Here is a 15182-nt window from a genome sequence, read left to right on the forward strand (position 1 = left end):
AACACGTAGATCTTGTTATACAGCTCGTCGAGGAGCCCAAAATAAGCAACCCTCCATGTGTTCATGAACAACAGAGCAGAAAACACCATCCATAGCCCCACCACAAGCCCCAATACAAGACTGAAATAAAATGGTGCAAACTCGATTTTTTGCCTATTGCTTCTGTGATAACCAGGTGTGAAACTACCATTTCCTGAACAATTATTTAGATAGCAGTTTCAGTTTTATAGCAGTTCCAGTTTTAGCAAATGACTGTATATATTTCTAGCACTTTTAGCAAGTGACTTTGGACACTGATAGACTTAGAGGGAAAAGGGTATATGTATTTCTAGCACTTTTATAGCAGTCATTTCTAGCAGTTTTAGCAAATGACTGGTTCAGTGTGTATTTATATATCAGTTTCAGTTTTATAGCAGTTTTAGTTCTAGCACTTTTAGCAAATGTATATATATATTTCATAGCAGTTAAATGCATAACATTCATGCCATTTGCTTGTAGAAAAAACATAAGACAAGTGTTCCAACAACTAAACCTCCAAACTTGCGACCAAGGCCACAAAGACAAAGTGTTCCAACAACTAAACCTCCAAACTTGCGACCAAGGCCACAAAGACAAAATGCTCAACCTCAAGACAAACAAGCGATTGCTGATTTACAGACGGTGGGAGATTTTCTCACCGACAATGGTGATGACTCATAATCCTCATATTTATATATCATGTATATCATTTAGTACATGCAACTTCTTTTAACAGTTACCAATATGTGCTTTTCATTTGCTTAAGTTGAAGTTACCGAGGATGATCCAATCAATGCTACAAAAAAGAGGCCTGCAAGGGGCATAACTAAGATGGAGGGAATATTCTCAAGGTCACCTGAAATGCCAAAAATCAAAATTTTACTCAATGATCGAGGTTAGCCTATTGGTAAAAGTGCTAGACAACTTTCAAGTGCTATTGGATGTCAAGTTAGAAAGAAATTGTCTATTGCTACCACGGACTGGAGGCTTGTTGATATAAACAAGAAGTATGAGTTGTGGGAGGATATAAAGACATATTATGATGTAGATGATGCTGCCTTAAACTGGGTGATGCGCACAACTGGAAAGAAGTGGAAGCAATTTAAAGCATCCATAAAGCAACGATACTTCAATCCTGAATTGTCTATAAAAGAAATTCCAGAATGTCCTGATAAGAGGGTTAATAATGATGATTGGCACTCTATGTACAACTATTGGATGTCTTCTGAATTTCGGGTAAGCTCTACACTTTAGTTCTAATAAAGCAACCATACTTCAATCATGTAACACATATTTTTTATTCTATTTTTAGGTTCGCTCAGAAAAAGCTGAAATAAATCGACAAAAGCTAAAGATGCACCATACAACCGGCAGTGTGAGCTATGCATGTTCAGAATATGATTTGGTAATGTTCTTTGTATTTTACTATCTCTATTCATGATTACATCCTGCTGCTCCACATTCGATATATATGGCTTTAGACCTAAGCAAAAACATTGATATATAAGCTCTATTGTCCAGTCTGAAAGCATAGGCAACAATGATACATTTTAGACACAAAATAGATTGCTACATGTGCTGCTGTTTTCCTTGTGTCAACAGAACCACTTGACTACTTTACTACTAGTGCTGATGTTCTGTGTTCCTTGTGCTGCTGTAGTCCAGTTTTCACCACTTGACTACTTGTGCTGCTGTGCTGTTTTCCTCAGAACCCACTCCTAAACCACCTATTGAGGTTGTAGTCCTCAAAAATAGATTGTCGTTTTCCTTGTTGTTTTCAATGAACTTACATGTTACATTTTTTTCCTTTGTGAAATGTGATACCTTAAGTTCCAAGGGTGAATATGGAGATAGAAGTCATACTGCATTGTTACTCACTTGATAAATTGTTTACTAAAATGTGGGCACCAAATAACAAAGTATGTTTGCAGGCTGTGAAACTAGGACGTCCTCCACGAAGAGATGAAAACTTTATCCAAACCCATACAAGAAAAAATGGAGTTCCTACAGAACAAGCAAAACCAATAATTGTAACGCTTTGTTGTTAATTTTTAGTACAATATGCATTTCTATCTGAATTACCGTTTATGATGTGAATCATCTTTAATTCTCTATAGTACCAACTTAATGATGTTCTTGGAGTATATCCAGAGTTAAATGACCGGTCAATTCAAGAGGATGATGCATTCTCTGTTGTTTGTGGAGCGAAAGAGCCAAAAGGATATGTTCGTGTTTTGGGTTTAGGCCCAACTCCTCAAGATATTAGCACTCCAGGGTTGAAGTCTTATACTGCAACAAGACTACAAATGGAGATTCTTGCTCGTACAAAGGTTCAAAGTGAGAAGGCTGCTTTAGAACAGCGTGTACTTGTGCTACAGACTCAAATTGAGCAAAGGGCTCAACCAGACCGGGCAAGTGAAGAGCCCATGTCACATCGCGACTCTACTTCATTTCAACATAAGGTATTCAATATTTTCATTCATGCTGCTTTATCCTAATTTTCTAGATTCCTTGTACTATGCTATGAAATTGTGTTTCTTAAGGTGATGAGGAACAAGTTTGCTGCTGAGGATGAGGAAGACAATGAAGAATATTGTGCTTCTGAAGATGAGGAATTAGATGATGAGGATGATCAAATATTTCATCAGATGCAAGGTGCAAACTCACCAAGATCTACAAGGCACTTTGCTGAAGCTTCACACTCTAAACATGATGATCTTGTAATGCTCTCATTCATTTCATACATTTTCTAACCTTTATTTTCATAAACCCTAAAAAACATTGAAGTGAATTATTCTTAATCATTTGCACCAGGTTGGAAAAGATGTCATATTATATGTTTATGTTGAGATTTGATTTGCTTGTGGCTAAAGGGATAATTGTTTCAACTAAACCAAGCAACACAGTTGGAGGCCAGATCCTTGGAAGGCAATATTGTGAAGTTATTGTAACTTGTGTGCTAAAACGAGATACATTTTTGCCTCGCCCTTGTGCTAATGTGGAAACTATGGCTGATGCTTACATGATGTCAGTTGCATGGCCATACAAGAAAGTAATAGTCTATATCTTATCTTGTTTATGTTTAGATTTATATGAGCCATCAACTTAATGATGATTAACCTTGATTGCACCAGTTGAAGTTGGTGCATAAGGCTGCAACACCGTCTAGTGGAGGTAGATAAGGCATCAAAACTGTATTTTTATTTGCAAATGTAGCAACAATATACTAATTTGATGTACTTTTTTCTAGGGTGTTCTGGACAAAGAAAGCTTGTACCTTAAAACAGGAGGATACAAGAAGATGGAGTGGTTGTCTGAAGGTTTTTGAACTTCTTGAAGCATTAGTGTAGCTTTAGTGCTTTTGTGACTGGTCAGCTCTGGAGCAGCTAGAGTGATGTAGTTGTGGGCTTTTGAACAATAGCTGGAGTGATATGAAACATTAGTAATGTAGTTGTGGGCTTTTGAACTGCTTCAAGCTGGAGTGATGTCGCTGTGGTGCTTTTGTGACTGATCATCTCTGGAGCTTTTGTGAATGATCTAGCTAGCTATCTGTAAATGATCTAGTTGTGAATGATATTATAATTGTGATGCTTTTGTGAATATATAATTGTGGTGCTTTTGTGCTTATGTGATGGATCTATGACTGTGGTATACTGATTAACTGTTTATGTCTTTATGATTTGTGTATAAAAATCTGTGATTTGTGGTGCTTAATTAAATGTATATTATTATTAATAACAACTGTAAAAAGGGCGACTTTCTGTTGGTTGCTAAATGTATAGTATGACGACTTACGGTTGGTTGCTAAATCTATAGTACAACAACCCACGGTTAGTCGCTAAATATACAATATTAGCAACGGACGGTCGGTCGCTAAAGCCTTTAGCGACGGCACTTACAGCAACCATCCTTATGGGTCGCTAAAAGTTTTTAGCGACCAACTGTAGGTCGCTGAAGGCCGTTTTAGCAACCAACCTTAGGTCGCTGTAAGTGAACCGTCGTGTAGTGATTGGATCGGGCCAATAAATCCAATGTTGAGCTCTCCCAAACAATTTTCTCAACACACGTGGTATCATAGATTCAAGTTGTAGTTGCTGCAAGGTGGTTTTCTAGAGTTGGACCTATCCCGAACAGGTATGCATTCTCTAGATCTGCTCCTTGATTGTCTAGTATAGTGATTCTACTTGATTTTGGTGGAGGAGCAGGTTAGAGAATACGAGAGAATTGGTTGTAGTGTGAACTGAATACGGAGCATTGAGGAGCGAGTATTCTAGCTCTCAACTCCCGGTGTAAATGGAGAATTGATCCTTGTCTGCTCCCCACCAAAATCTAATTAAGCACAATTTTGTTGCTTGGCTGAGGAATGAATTTTAGCGAAAAACTATTTCGAAAAGCTTTGCCAAACCTTCCCTAATAACTTTAATATAGTTCATAGAAAGAGCATTTGCATGAACCATGTAAATAAAAAACTATAAAATGTATCCCACAATCTTGTTATTACTTAGAGCTAGGCTCCAACATGAATTTATGTTAGTTCTCAGCAGACACTCTAGAAACAAATAAATCCTAGATTTTCTTGCAGTAATCAGGAATATCTAGCCTTAAATTGGATATGTTCTAATCATCATCATAACTAATAGCACTAGATATATTCTATTTGACAAAAAGCATCCAACTTTGTCACATGAAATATAAGTTCATTTTCCTCTCAATCCCCTCCAATCCCCTGTGACCCCCTTGCCACCAAATCAATCCTAAAGTGGAATCGCCTCACCATCGTTTGTGGGGGTTTTTTTTCCTTCTTCCATGCAAGAGATTTCTAAAAAAGGTCATTGGTGTTCTCTATTGGTTCGATATTTTCTTTGCCACGTGTATTGATTAAGTCACCATCTCGCTTGATACGGTTTAATATATCAAGTGGTTGCTTGTCTGGAAATCTGGTTACATTGCCATGAAAGGGATGCGCGTAGGCTGTTTCAAATAGCAGAGTTGGAGATGATGTGGACTGGGGGTGTCCAAGTGAACTAAACAATGCAAGTATATTGTTATTCGAAGTTTCAAAAGCTTGTGGGTTGACGCATTTAAGTTTGAGGCTGATTCATGCACACACAAGTGTTCTACACTAGCGCTACTTGATGTTGTGCGTGGAATCCTTGCCATTGGCGGCAGCAATGGTGAACGTTAAGCTAATCGACCACATCTATATGGCTATACATATGACGGCAGCTAGGTGAATGTTAGTGCTAGCGTATGGTTGTTTGTACTAGAGATCTTGTGATGTTGAAGCTCCCAAATATGGAGGAAAATTGTAGTATACGTAGTAGGAGGGAGTAGGGGAAGAGGAACCAAATGTGTGCCTAGCTTCCTTCTTTTCCAACAGAGAACCTTAGGTAACTTGTGCGTGGAATACAAGTGTGATCCTAAGCTATAAGTAAGTTAAACTTTTTTAAAAGAATAAAAACATCTCAAATTTAACTAAAGTTATATAATAAATAATAGCATTTATGATATTAAATAAGTACCATTATGCTTTTTTATTGATTATACTTTTGTAATATACCTATATATATATATATATATCCATAATTCTCTGTAGTTTTAATTAAATTTGAGATGTTTTCGCTTCTCTAACAAAATTAGAATGACCCATAATTTGAAACGGAGGGTACATAGATAGCACAAGGGCAAGAGAGCAGAGGACGTGGCAGGCAGAATCCAATCCTCATCTTTATAGAAAGAAAAAGAAAAGACCAAAGGTGAAGCTAAATGAAACGCTCATGGAGGAATCACTTGTGACTTGTTCGTGGAAAAAGAATTGACAGCACGTGTGGCCCGGACGAATACTATACTATACTTGCCTTGCCGTTGATGTGCGTGCCTTGCCGGCAGCTGGTTGGCCATATGTAGGATAGGAGTCCTATATATGCATGCATGCAGAATGCTTGCATTGGTCACCTCACCACCCTCAGCATTTACTTGCTAGCTAAACTCGTAAGCAAATCGATCGACGCCGGTGCGGCCGCGCGCGGCCGGCGGCGGCGAGCTAGCACACAGTACATAATGGCTGAGCTCGCGTCGGGCGCCGTGACCTCGTTGCTTGGCGTCATCCGCAGCGAGTGGCGGCTGCTGGGGCGCGTCGGCGGCGACGTCCACTTCATCCGGGAGGAGATGGAGAGCATGAACAGCTTCCTGATGCACCTGGCCAGGACGACGCCCCCAGGCGGCGAGCACGACGAGCAGGTGCAGACCTGGATGAACCAGGTCCGCGTGCTCGCCAACGACTGCAACAACTGCATCGACCTGTACCTGTACCGCGGGAACCCCGACATCCACCTGGGCAGGGACCGGCTCCGGCGCTACCTCCGCTGGGTCCCGTGGTTCCTGCAGAAGACGGTGGCGCAGCACCGGGCAGCCCTGGAGCTCAGCGTGCTCAAGGAGCGGGCGCGCGACGTCGGCAAGCGCCGGCTGAGGTACGGCGTGGAGGTCCCAAAGAAGGCGGCCGTCGCTCCTGCAAGTCCTGGGGCGGCGGCGGGCGCACAGGGCGGCAATGAAGCTGCTGCTGCTGCTCTCTTCCACGCCGACGACGTGGAAGACGGCGGCGGGCACGATCAGGCGTGGGAAAGGGCGACTGCCGCTTCCAGCCGGATCAGAAGAGCCCTCTTTGGAATTTACGTCCGGGAGGACTACTTGAGCGACCTGCTCGCCGAGTGGATACAGCAGGTCCGAGCACAGCCACAGTGGAGCGCACCTGACGACCAAGGCCGCCATGACACCCGGTGCGGCGCCTTTCTGGTGCCCAAGGAGGAGTCTGTTGCTATTGCACGGCAAGCTTCGGCTGTGGCGGAGAAGCATGTCAAGAACACCATCTTGCTCGACATCCCATCGTTGCACAGATGGAGGGCGCTGGGGCCCAAGAATGTCCTCTACTACATCCTGAGGGAGATCGAGCTCAAGCAGCAGAAGACTCAGGCTGATGCCAAATCACAGGGGTGGCGGCCCATCCGCGAGGAAAAAAGGAGAAGGATTGAAGAAATCAAGAATGAGATTGAAAAACTGAAAGCGATGGATAAGATTCAAGAGATCAAGAACCTGATTGAAAACGTGAAGGACAACAACCAGAAGCTGCAGCCGTACCTGAGCAAACCAAAGCGGAAGGAAGACCACATCACGAAAGAGAAGATCAGGAACAAAAACCATGCATTACCTGAGCTCCTCGTCCTGCTGCTCATGTCATCTGCTGCTGCGGACAAAACGGACGAGAAGATCCAATGGAAGGCATTGGAAGATCACTACGATGTCATACTCCAGAATGCAGCCAAGAGTCTCAAAGAGCATATGGATCAAGTAAACAAAGGAGCAGCCAAGGGGCAAGGGATCATTCACAACGTTGCCCAGTACGCTCGCATCCTGCAAGATGTGTTCCCAAGTGTGAGCAGCAGCAGCAACAACAACAGCACGAGGCAGCCCCAGGACGCCCAGGAGCAAGAAGCCACTGCCGAAGCTACAACAGGCAAGATTCAGATCATCATCGACAAGGTGAAACAAGACATCCTGAGTGAGGTGTTCGAGGCGGTCGGTGGTGCCAAGGCCCAGGAAGCCACCAAGACTGATACCACTACAAGAACAACAGCAGCAACAACCCTGGACGAGGCCCAAGTCAAAAAAATGATCCAGGAGGCTATACATCAGCTGAAGGAAGAGAAACCAGCTGACAAGAAACAAGAAACAGATGTCTCGGGTGGTCAGGGTTCAACCGCAGCAGCTCCTAGACAAGAAAACCCCGACGAGAAGAAGGCCCAGCCGGACACTACTGGTAGTAGTTCAGCTCAGCAGGGTTCAAGTCAGGGAGCTAAAGCTAGTACTGTTGATGAAGCCACGAAGAAGACCGGAGAACTCCTGGTTCCTATTATTAAACAAACCACAGAGAAGATGGGAGATCTCCAGAGGAAGATCAAAAGGCAGCTGGATATCAACGGAATTGTGGCCAAGATTAGAAGTCATCTGACTGGTCAAGAGACCATGATCATCCTCAGAGTAGATTACCAGCATGTGGACGAGTGGGAGAAGACCAGGAGTGCCTTGAGCCTGCTGCCTCGTGTCGCTGTCATGATGATCCTGACCAAAACAGACAGGAATCTAGAAAGAGCCAGGACAGAATACTGCCATCCACAAGGGGAGCCCATGGACTACACCTATCTCGCAGCGTTCTACCACCACATCGCGCTGGAGATTACAGGCCTGCATCAGAAGAGCACATCCAGCGATGACGACGCCGCGCAGCAGATCCGGCTCCTGCGCGCCATCTTCGATAAGTGCGAGCCATACTTCATGTGCATGAAGATATTTGCCCAAACTCTGTACGCCAGGCCCAGGAGAAGCAAACAAGAGCTGCAGAAGCTGTACAGCACCCTGGAGGGGCTCCAGCAGAGATCGTACCGCAGCATTGCTATGAAGATGCTCAAGTTCTCCTACAGGGACGTGAAGAAAGAGTACCAGTCCTCCTTGCTGTACCTAGCTATCTTCCCCCCGGGGCACAGGATCCGGCGGTCGACCTTGATCGCGCGGTGGGTTGTGGAACGGATGGTGACCACGGAAGACTGGCGCTGGTCCAGTGCCGTGAGCATCGCTGAGCAATGCTTCGACGCGCTCGTCATCAGGGGGCTTGTCCATCCCACTGAGATCAGCGCGACAGGGAGGGTCAAGAGCTGCATGGTGGGCGATGTCACCTACGACTTCATTACCAAGATGGCCAAGAAGCGGCGCATTCTGGAGCCACGCCTGTCGCACCACCTGGCCTGCCACTTCTCCGTTTTCAGCGACCTCCATCTCAGTGTGTCTGACAATATCAGCAATTTCCTGAACAGGCTGTCTGAATCATCTCAGTGGCCTCGGCTCAAGGTGCTTGATCTGGAAGGCTGCAGGGGCTTCAGGGAAAACCGGCACTACCTACCGAATATCTGCAACAAGATAGTGCTGCTCAAGTATCTCAGCCTGAGGAGAACAGATGTTGACAAGCTCCCCCATGAGATCAACAACCTTCGCGAGCTGGAGGTGCTGGATATCCAGCAGACGGAGGTGCCTGCGTCATGCACAATGGATCTCCTGCTCCTGAAGCTGAAGCGTCTGCTTGCTGGAAACAGAAATCCAAGTCCACGCACCCACGGCCATGTCCTGGTTCCTGGGAAGATCGACAAAATGTCAGACATGGAGGTGCTATCCAATGTCAGGGTGAAGAGTGACAAAGACTTGGAAGGCATCGGAAGGCTATGGCAGCTGAGAAAGCTCGGGGTGGTTATCAATGTCAAGGACAAGGACACACTGCTTAAGGCTGTCACTAACCTGCATGAGTGCCTCCGGTCTCTATCGATTACTCTTGACGCCACCACCAGCCACAAGGGGACTTTCAGTACCATCAGAGGTCGAAGAGAGCTGGAAGGCTCTTCCACGGGCCGCGATGAGAAGAAGATCATGAAAGAGCATCCCAAGGTTCTTGAGAGCCTCAGCATCAGTGGAGACGTACACATAACACCGAAGCGGATTCTTCCGTCAGAGCTGACCGACAAGAGCACTCCACTGATCAAGTTAACTCTGAGTAACACCTTGCTCACGCAGGACGACCTGGTGGCCCTCGCCAATTTGCACATGCTACGGTGCCTGAAGCTTCGGCACAACACATATCCCGGCAACAAACTCGCATTCAAGCAGGTTCGGTTCCAGAAACTTGAGTACTTACTTGTTGAGGGCTCCAACTGGATTGAGATCAGCTTCGAAGAAGATACAGCAGCTCCAGAGCTGGTGAAGGTTGTTCTGTGCTTTGAAATCATAGAATCGATCGCTGGAGTGGATCGCCTTAAGAAACTAGAGGAGCTTGAGCTGAATAAATGTAACAAGGACAGCGACAAGACTGACCCTGCTACTGCTGCTGGTGTCACCAACGCCCCCGTCCCCTCCACCGCAACAGCCCCTTATCCTGCACCCTCTGCCCCAACTGCCGCTTCCGCTGTCGCCACCGACCATGTCCCCTCCTCCACCCCCACAATCCGTAACCCTGCCCCTTCCCGCACTACCACCACTGCTAGCGCTGCCAATCCTACCCAAACCACCACCTCCACCAACCAGGTGTTGCTTCCCGAATTGCTTTCCAGTGCCAAACAAGTGTCCAAGGTGACTCTTCACGGTACAATGCTGAAGCAAGGTGATCTGCGGGCACTCGCAAGGATGGAAAACATACGCTGCTTGGTGCTCTCACATGGATCCTACGATGGAAGCCAACTCGACGTCAACAAGGACGAGTTCCCAAGACTCAATGTTCTTGTTGTGAGATGCCCTACGGTCACCGGGATCAAATTCGAGGCTGGGTCTTCTCCTCAGCTCGAGAAGCTCGTGTGGGCCTTCGCCGAAATGAAGACTTTCTCCAGCATCGAGAACCTTACGAGGTTGAAGAAACTTGAGCTCATCGGGCACTCCCTACCTGACAAGGTGAAAGAAGATATCGACAAACATAGAGACGGAGATAGGATCCATTATACACACTACAAACCTCCCGGGGAGCCAGAAGTACTGAGCAGCAAGAAGCGCGGGAAAAGAGGATAGCGTTACAGATTGCCTACACACATCAGGAAGGACAAGGGTTGGCGCGGGAGGGAGAACTCAAGGTTCATCATCGAGTCCCTCGCTCCCACGGTTTGTATCCGTGTGTGTGCATTTATATTCTGCTTGTGGCGTCGATTGAGTGTGTGCCTGTGCATTGGTGGGTAGCTTGTTCTACATGCGTCTCCCTCTCTGCACAGTGGTATTTGGACTTGTGTGTGGCTTTCCTCTGTATTTGACTGCATAACGGCTTGTCTCTCATGTAACGCAACGAATAAGTGCAATGCTTGTTTGCACATTTGATTTGTTACTATATTGTATACTGTATGTACGTGGTACACCAATATACACTATTGTTTGAATGTTTGATGCATTGAGTTCTGCAGCATCAAGTGTGTGGTTCATGTCTCATGCATTCAGAATGTCTCAAGTGGCGGAGCCAGCCCGCAATCGAAGCCTGGGCACCATTATAAACTTCTAATGTTTATTTAAAGTCTCAAATCAATTATAGGCTAATAATTTTAAGGGAATAGTTGAATAGATAATACTAACATTTAAACAAAACAATTATTAAGTGCCTTGGAACCATAAATCCACAAATCCTAGCTATAAAAAAGTTCACAGATTTCAATCATAAATTCATCAATACTTCAACTATCAATTAAATGGGAATTCAAATATTCAATCCTTGTAATTAGACATATGTCTGTTTGTCTGAGTAGCCATGAATTTAGTTTGAACTAAACTTTAGAGCCCATACTTACTGACCTTCAATTTATGAACCGGGCAAGGCAAAACATTAGCAAAAAAATATTCAGGTAAACGCCTGGGGCCTGACCGCCTAGAAGCACCACATTTATTGTCCCATCACCAACCTGAATAAATAAGAAATTTAAGGTTGAGCTTAATATGCATGTCCAAGATCTATAGTCCAATAGACATAGACATAAAGCCAGCAAAAAACAATGAAAGCCAAAACTTCAAGTCAATTATACAGCATCATCGCTTTACAAGAGGAACCCAGAACTAGATGTAAACTCAATTGTTATGATACATAAAAATTTGTTACTTGCAAATAAAAACTGCAAGACTAAAGCATAAAATAAGAAGCTCTAAGACACCATTGCATTGAGCCAAATGCCTGTCGATAATACTAGAGACATCTTAGTCCAAACAAAAGAGGTCAGTGGATTGGCTAGAAATGGATTAGGCCTACCATTTCATTCCCACTATTCAAATTGCAATTCCTTGGCTTATTCCTCAACTGCAGAGCCCACTCATGACTAAACTCTGAATTTATAAGTCATTCCACCAAAATAGTGTGCCTATCACAGCTTAACAAACTGATCCTACTTTACTGAGATTAAATGTCACGAAATGGTTTAGGATTAATAGATAAGGGTTCTTATGTTGTTAACTGTATGCACACAGTAACAATACCATAGCCATTAGCCAAAGTAATGCATCTAATAGGTCGCAGATTCGCAATGATGAAGATTTCCACAGCTCCAAGTTGGCCGCCTGGGTGGTGTCGCTGCCCGAGTCCCGTGTGGGTGCGTCACGCGTGGCGGCGTGGGCGCGGCCGGTGCCCGAGTACCGGGAGGCACCGGCGAAGGGCCAACGACGGTGGTCGGGCGAGCCGCGAGCGGCAGATAGGGGCGCGTAGGTAGAAGGGCCAGGGCGCCAGGGTCCTAGCGCGGGCGCGCGTGGTGGCCGTGAGATCCTGGCGGGCGACCGGTGGCAGACGGCTTCGGTGCTCGGCGGGTCGCGCGGTGCGGCGGTGGGCTGGGCTCCTGGCAACGGCTTCAGACTTCAGAGTCAGGATAGGGATGTAATCGAAGTGCATAGAGATAGTTACTCATTTATTTGTTTTTATATAGTTTGTTTGGATTTGAATTGGATTCTAGAGAAACCCATATGTTTTAGCTACATTCTGCCTTCTCATCTAGTTTAGTTTGCTTGTGAGGAAACGGTGATTTCCGAATACTGAAATCTGTTTTCAAAATTTGACCAAAATTTAGGTCTAAAGGGAAACATTTACCAAAAAATACGGAAACGAAATCGGTAGAAAAAAATCAGAAACAGAAATGGTTTGGGTCTCTTCCGACCGTTTCCAAAAAAATACTGTTTTTATTCGGTATTTTACCGTCTGTAATGAATTCAGTATTTTTCAGAAAATATTAAATCTAAACTAAAATTTATAAATTTATAATAAATTTATCTTAACTTAGAAAAATATGAAGCTAATTTTATTATTTTTATAAAATCAAGATCTATCTAATGATATATAGTTTAGAGTTGTTTATAACCTTTTATGAATCTTATTTATGTTTTCTTACCAATTATTACTCTCGATACATATATTCATAATTTGCACAAAAAAACTTGAGAAGGACCAAGAGGACACCAATTATATTTACTATGCCAATAGTAAGAGTACGATTAGAATGCAAGTGTCATATCATTATACACATCTTGATTATATAGTCATATGCTAATAGACTTATTATTGCTTTATTTAAATACATGATAATGATTTTATTATTGTATTACATACCTTATATATTGTGACCTCCTACCCTATATTAAAATGTCTTATAAATTATTATAAAAGTTATATGGCTAGTTCTATGCTCCATAGTTTGATGTGTGGTATTGTTTTATGGTTTTTGATGGTTATCATGCATTTTCAATCGAATAGTTTCGTTTTATAAGGTATTGCCTTATGATTTTCTAACTATATGTATGCACTTATATTTATGGGATATTGCTTTAATACTATGTGAGATATTCTTTATTTTTTCATGAATTTGTGAACATTTATATATTACTACTAGCTTTTATGTGGATTTATGACTTGTATGATTTTTGAAGTTAATGGAGGGTATATGTTACCGTTTTTACCGATTATATCTTAGATTTCAATCGTAACTGGTGTATTTTCTATACTAAACTTTCGTTTCCGATGTTTTTGAATTATCGATGTCGTTCTCGTTTCTAGAGTTATCGTTTTCGATTTCGTTTCTGAAGAAAAACATGAAAATGGAAATGTTTGTGTTTATCAATCATTTTCACCCCTAACCAACATTATTAATTTATGGCGGATAAGATTTAAATGAATATTGGTATCTTAAATATCCAACTTTGAGTATACAAACACAGATATAGATCAGGTACTGAATACCTGAACTCGGATACAGATCAGATCTCAGTTAGAGATGGCAATGGGGATAGAGATGGCAATGGGTACCCGCTACCCAAAACCCAGTGGGTTTTTGCTCTATTAGGGTATGGGTTTGGGTCAATTTCTCTGTCCATAGGTTTGTTAATGGGTTCAAATGAAAACCCAACGGGTACGTGGGCATGAGTTTGTTCTTCCACTACCCATACCCGCAAACCCATGGGTTTTTAAAACCCGCCTTAAAATCAACATTCCTTATAAATATGTCTCATAATATTATTAATTGAATATGTTCTAATTGAAATAAACTTTATGTAACAAATTTTAGGCTAAAATTAGTTATCACTTGTTCCTTTTATGCTAACTTATTAATGTATTGATTGTCATTTACATGATGAATTATTTTTTATGTTGATGTTAGTGGGTATGGGAAACCCGTATGGGTATGGGTTTGGGCAAAATTTTATACCCGTCATGGGTATGGGTTTTTTAGCGGGTGTATTTTTTCTTCGCGGGTATGAGTTTGGGCAAGTAATACCCAGCGGGTTTTTACCCATTGCCATCTCTAAGGCCTTGTTCGGTTAATCCCGTTACCCATGGATTGGATGAGATTGGAAAAAATTAAGAAGAAGTTTGACTTGCTCGGGATTTAAACCCACCCAATCTCGTTTAATCCACATGGATTGAGAGCTAACCGAACAAGCCCTAAATGGGGACCTGCTCCCCAACTGCCCACGGGGAATTTCCCCATTAGGGCTTGTTCGGTTTGAAGGGGTTTAAGGGGGATTGGAGGGGATTCAATCCCCTTCTATATAAATTTGTATAGAAGAGGATTGAATCCCCTCCAATCCCCCTCAATCTACCCCTAACCGAACAGGGCCTTAGGGGATGGGAAAGAAACTTTCCCCATTGGGATGTAAACTGGAAAATTTCACCCCTCGATGGGTAAACGGGGATGGGGAAGCATTCCCCTCACGTTTCCCACGGGGACCCATGTGACGATGTTTTCGTGTACTAGTTAATAATAAAAATAAATAATTACCTTGTCAAGAGACCACTTATTATCAAACTGTGTTCATTTTGATGTATACATAATGATTTCTTACATCTGACAATATGTATAAGTGACAATGTTTTATATTAATAACAAAGAACGTATGTCCTAATTATAATTTAAATGTGGACGAGGATCCCCGCGGGGAATAGGGATAGGAAAGAAATGTCCCCCGCAAGCGTTCGTATGATCCCCGTGGCAAAAAAAATTGTCGCTGAGAAAGGGATAGAGAGTTATTCCCCGACGGGGAATTTCCCGTTGCTATCCCTAATCTCAGCCTTGTTAGACGGATCGAATTCGAAATACAGACGGATAATATACACCTTCAAATCAGAGGCG

At 43.2% G+C, this 15182-nt stretch overlaps 1 protein-coding gene and 2 long non-coding RNA genes across 3 annotated transcripts; all 3 read left to right on the top strand.

The window, feature by feature from the left end:
- Positions 1-493: 493 nt before the first annotated feature.
- On the top strand, positions 494-913 carry LOC109943163 (uncharacterized). The gene is made up of 2 exons (XR_002265882.3): positions 494-685; positions 785-913. It is a non-coding gene; the product is annotated as an uncharacterized lncRNA (long non-coding RNA).
- A 427-nt stretch (positions 914-1340) lies between these two features.
- Positions 1341-2007, top strand: LOC109942975 (uncharacterized). Its single transcript, XR_002265552.1, has 2 exons — positions 1341-1423; positions 1950-2007. It is a non-coding gene; the product is annotated as an uncharacterized lncRNA (long non-coding RNA).
- Positions 2008-5711: 3704 nt separating this feature from the next.
- Positions 5712-10970, top strand: LOC103641323 (disease resistance protein PIK6-NP). The gene has a single exon (XM_008664673.2). The coding sequence runs from the start codon at positions 5950-5952 to the stop codon at positions 10609-10611; it is 4662 nt and encodes a 1553-aa protein (XP_008662895.2). The 5' UTR covers positions 5712-5949; the 3' UTR covers positions 10612-10970.
- The last annotated feature ends 4212 nt before the right edge of the window (positions 10971-15182 follow it).

This window comes from Zea mays, chromosome 10, assembly GCF_902167145.1.
Source record: "Zea mays cultivar B73 chromosome 10, Zm-B73-REFERENCE-NAM-5.0, whole genome shotgun sequence".
In the NCBI taxonomy this organism is placed as follows: domain Eukaryota; kingdom Viridiplantae; phylum Streptophyta; class Magnoliopsida; order Poales; family Poaceae; genus Zea; species Zea mays.

What these genes read in the sequence shown, in the direction of transcription:
- LOC103641323 (XM_008664673.2), top strand. Translation starts at nt 5,950, where the DNA reads ATGCAGAATGCTTGCATTGGTCACCTCACCACCCTCAGCATTTACTTG.